The sequence below is a fragment of the Alosa sapidissima genome, chromosome 4, assembly GCF_018492685.1.
Source record: "Alosa sapidissima isolate fAloSap1 chromosome 4, fAloSap1.pri, whole genome shotgun sequence".
In the NCBI taxonomy this organism is placed as follows: Eukaryota; Metazoa; Chordata; class Actinopteri; order Clupeiformes; family Clupeidae; genus Alosa; species Alosa sapidissima.
In genome coordinates, this window is record NC_055960.1 from 16,740,589 (window position 1) to 16,743,088 (window position 2,500).

At 46.0% G+C, this 2,500-nt stretch overlaps 1 protein-coding gene across 1 annotated transcript in view; it reads right to left on the reverse strand.

The window, feature by feature from the left end:
- ephb2b (eph receptor B2b) overlaps positions 1-2,500 on the reverse strand; it is a 54,688-nt gene that overhangs the window by 49,067 nt on the left and 3,121 nt on the right. Inside the window, exon 3 of the mRNA XM_042089194.1 lies at positions 1-111. This exon is cut by the window's left edge and continues 234 nt beyond it. Within this exon, the coding sequence (XP_041945128.1) occupies positions 1-111 (111 nt within the window). The remainder of the gene's footprint in view (positions 112-2,500) is intronic.

Here is a 2,500-nt window from a genome sequence, read left to right on the forward strand (position 1 = left end):
TGTTGTAGACGACGTCCTCGCGGCCGCCGGACTCGCGCGGCGTCCGCCACTCCAGCATCAGCGACGTCTCGTTCACACTGGAGATGACCCCCTGTGGCGCCGACGGGATGGCTGAAACGGCGAGTGGGGCAGTGCAGATGATTAAAACGAGCACATATTACATTACATTACATTACATTTGGCTGACGCATTTTTAGCCAAAGCTAAATATGCTACATATACAAGTAACACTTTACTGATTAATTCCACTGGCACCAAAGGGGAGAGGGGGAGGAAGGGGAAGAGAGAAAAAAAGAAAGAAAAGGCAAAAGAAAGACAAAACTCATCATGATCACCCTCCGCTCACTGGATCTTGTTTACTGTAATTGTGTTCTCAAACCCATTTGGAGTAGGTTAACGCTCTCTCATCTTGACTCAATCACTCACTATTTGCCTCTCTATTTCTCTCTGCTTCTTCTTCCTTTCTCTCTCTCTCTCTCTCTCTCTCTCTCACTCTCTCTCTCTCTCTTTGTCTCTCTCCCCTTCTCTAACAGATGTAAAAAACACTACTACTATAAAACTGTCATGAGACTGTCAATTCATTTTACCAGGTTTTGTCTGTTGGGATCAAAAATGTCTCAGCGAGAATTTTGTTTTCCAGCGAGAGACTGGCATATAACAATTATGAAAACACATTCACAACATCATAACATAAGAACATGTGCATCATTGCCATAAACATGCCATCATAAATTACACATTCTCTTGTAACTCATCAAGATAATTGGATTGTTGGTTTAACAAATGATTTCCAATGTCATTACAGCTGATGTAATACCATCATGCTACCATTATAAGTAATTGCCATGACAGCCCCTATGGTGTTGGGAGAGAGACAGCATCATACTCTGTGTCCTATGCAAATAAGCTGTCAACACAATAAATATTTCAGTATATCTCATGACAATTGCCCATAGGACACAGTAACATCACTGTCATATGCACTGTCATGTATATGGCAATACTGTATACTTTTCCACAGAAGATTCAACTAATGTGCTAAATGCCTACAGTACATAGAGATGCAAATGAACACAACCAAATGTATTTTAAATACAGATATCTTTCACCTCAATGATGTGGTGTGTAAATCGTAAAAAAGTGTAATTATGTGGTTGTATTGGTTACACTGGCAGGTAACTTAATATCCCGGGTTTCACACAAACACACACACACACACCCATACACACCCACACACACACACACACACACACACACACACACACACACACACACACACACACACTTCTTAAATAAGATGAGGGACCTTGAAACAATGCTCATTATTAATGTCGCTATATAAATTAAAAATCGTTGTGCCGCACTGAACTTTCTCTTTAATCAATATTGGCCCTGATTAGAGGGATGAAGGAGAGGAGCATAAATCCTCTGCTCCGCTCCGCGAGTTTTCAATTATCTTCATTACTAACGCTCTCTCTGGACAGATGCTGCACTTTCGGAGCGAGAGCAGCAGTTTGTGCGGAGAGCGAAAGTTTAGCAGCGTTCGGAGAGGAGCGGGTCAGGCTTAAGCGGAGCGGGCCCGTGAGAATTCCCTCTCTGACTGGCAGCTTCGACCGCACAAACAGCGACCACAAGAGAGACCACGAGAGAGGGAGGGAGGGAGAGAGAGAGAGAGCGAGGGAGCGAGAGGAGAGAAAAACGTGTTTATCTTCCACAGACATGTGTTCCTAATTACACAAGAAGGCCCTCTGGAGTCCTAATGAGATAATCAAGGAGTTACCCTCCCACCCACAACACCAGGAGGAGAGGAGAGGGAGGGAGGGAGGGAGGGATGCAGTGGGAGAGGGGGAAAAATCAGGAATGGAGAGAAAAGAATCTCTTCCTGGACTCTCCCATTCACTGGGTACTGTTTAATTGCGTTCCCGTTAAGAGATGGCCAGTCCTTGAGCAAAAAAAAGCCATCTGTGGTTGGCTCTCTCTCTCTCTCTCTCTCTCTCTTTAGCTTGCTTTCTTTTTCTTCCTCCCTCAATGTTTCCCTCTCAATTTCTCACCGAATCACTCACTATTCCCTCTCTATCCCCCCCCTCTCTCTCTGTCTCTCCTAGCCTTCCTCTCTCTCTTTCTCTGTCTCTCTCTCTTTTCCCCTTCTCTAACGCTCACTCTGAGTAGTTTGTGTGCTCTGGAGAGGCCTGAACAGCTGTCAGTGGGAGCTGGGCCAGTGATGGGCCTCTGCTGAGACTCCCATGCTCTATCCCCTCACCCTTCAATCAACCAGCAGCCCACTGGGGTTACCGCTGGAGCCCCGGGCCTGCTGCTGATGGTGGTGGTGTTGTTAATGGTGGGTGTGGGGGGGCGACTACTGCTAGTGGTGCTGCTGCTAACCAAATCCACACACACACACACACACACACAAACACACATACACACACACTAGAGTGTGGCTACCCGTCGGGCTCGGGTCAGGTTCGGGCAAATATTTAGAAATTATAGTCGGGTTCGG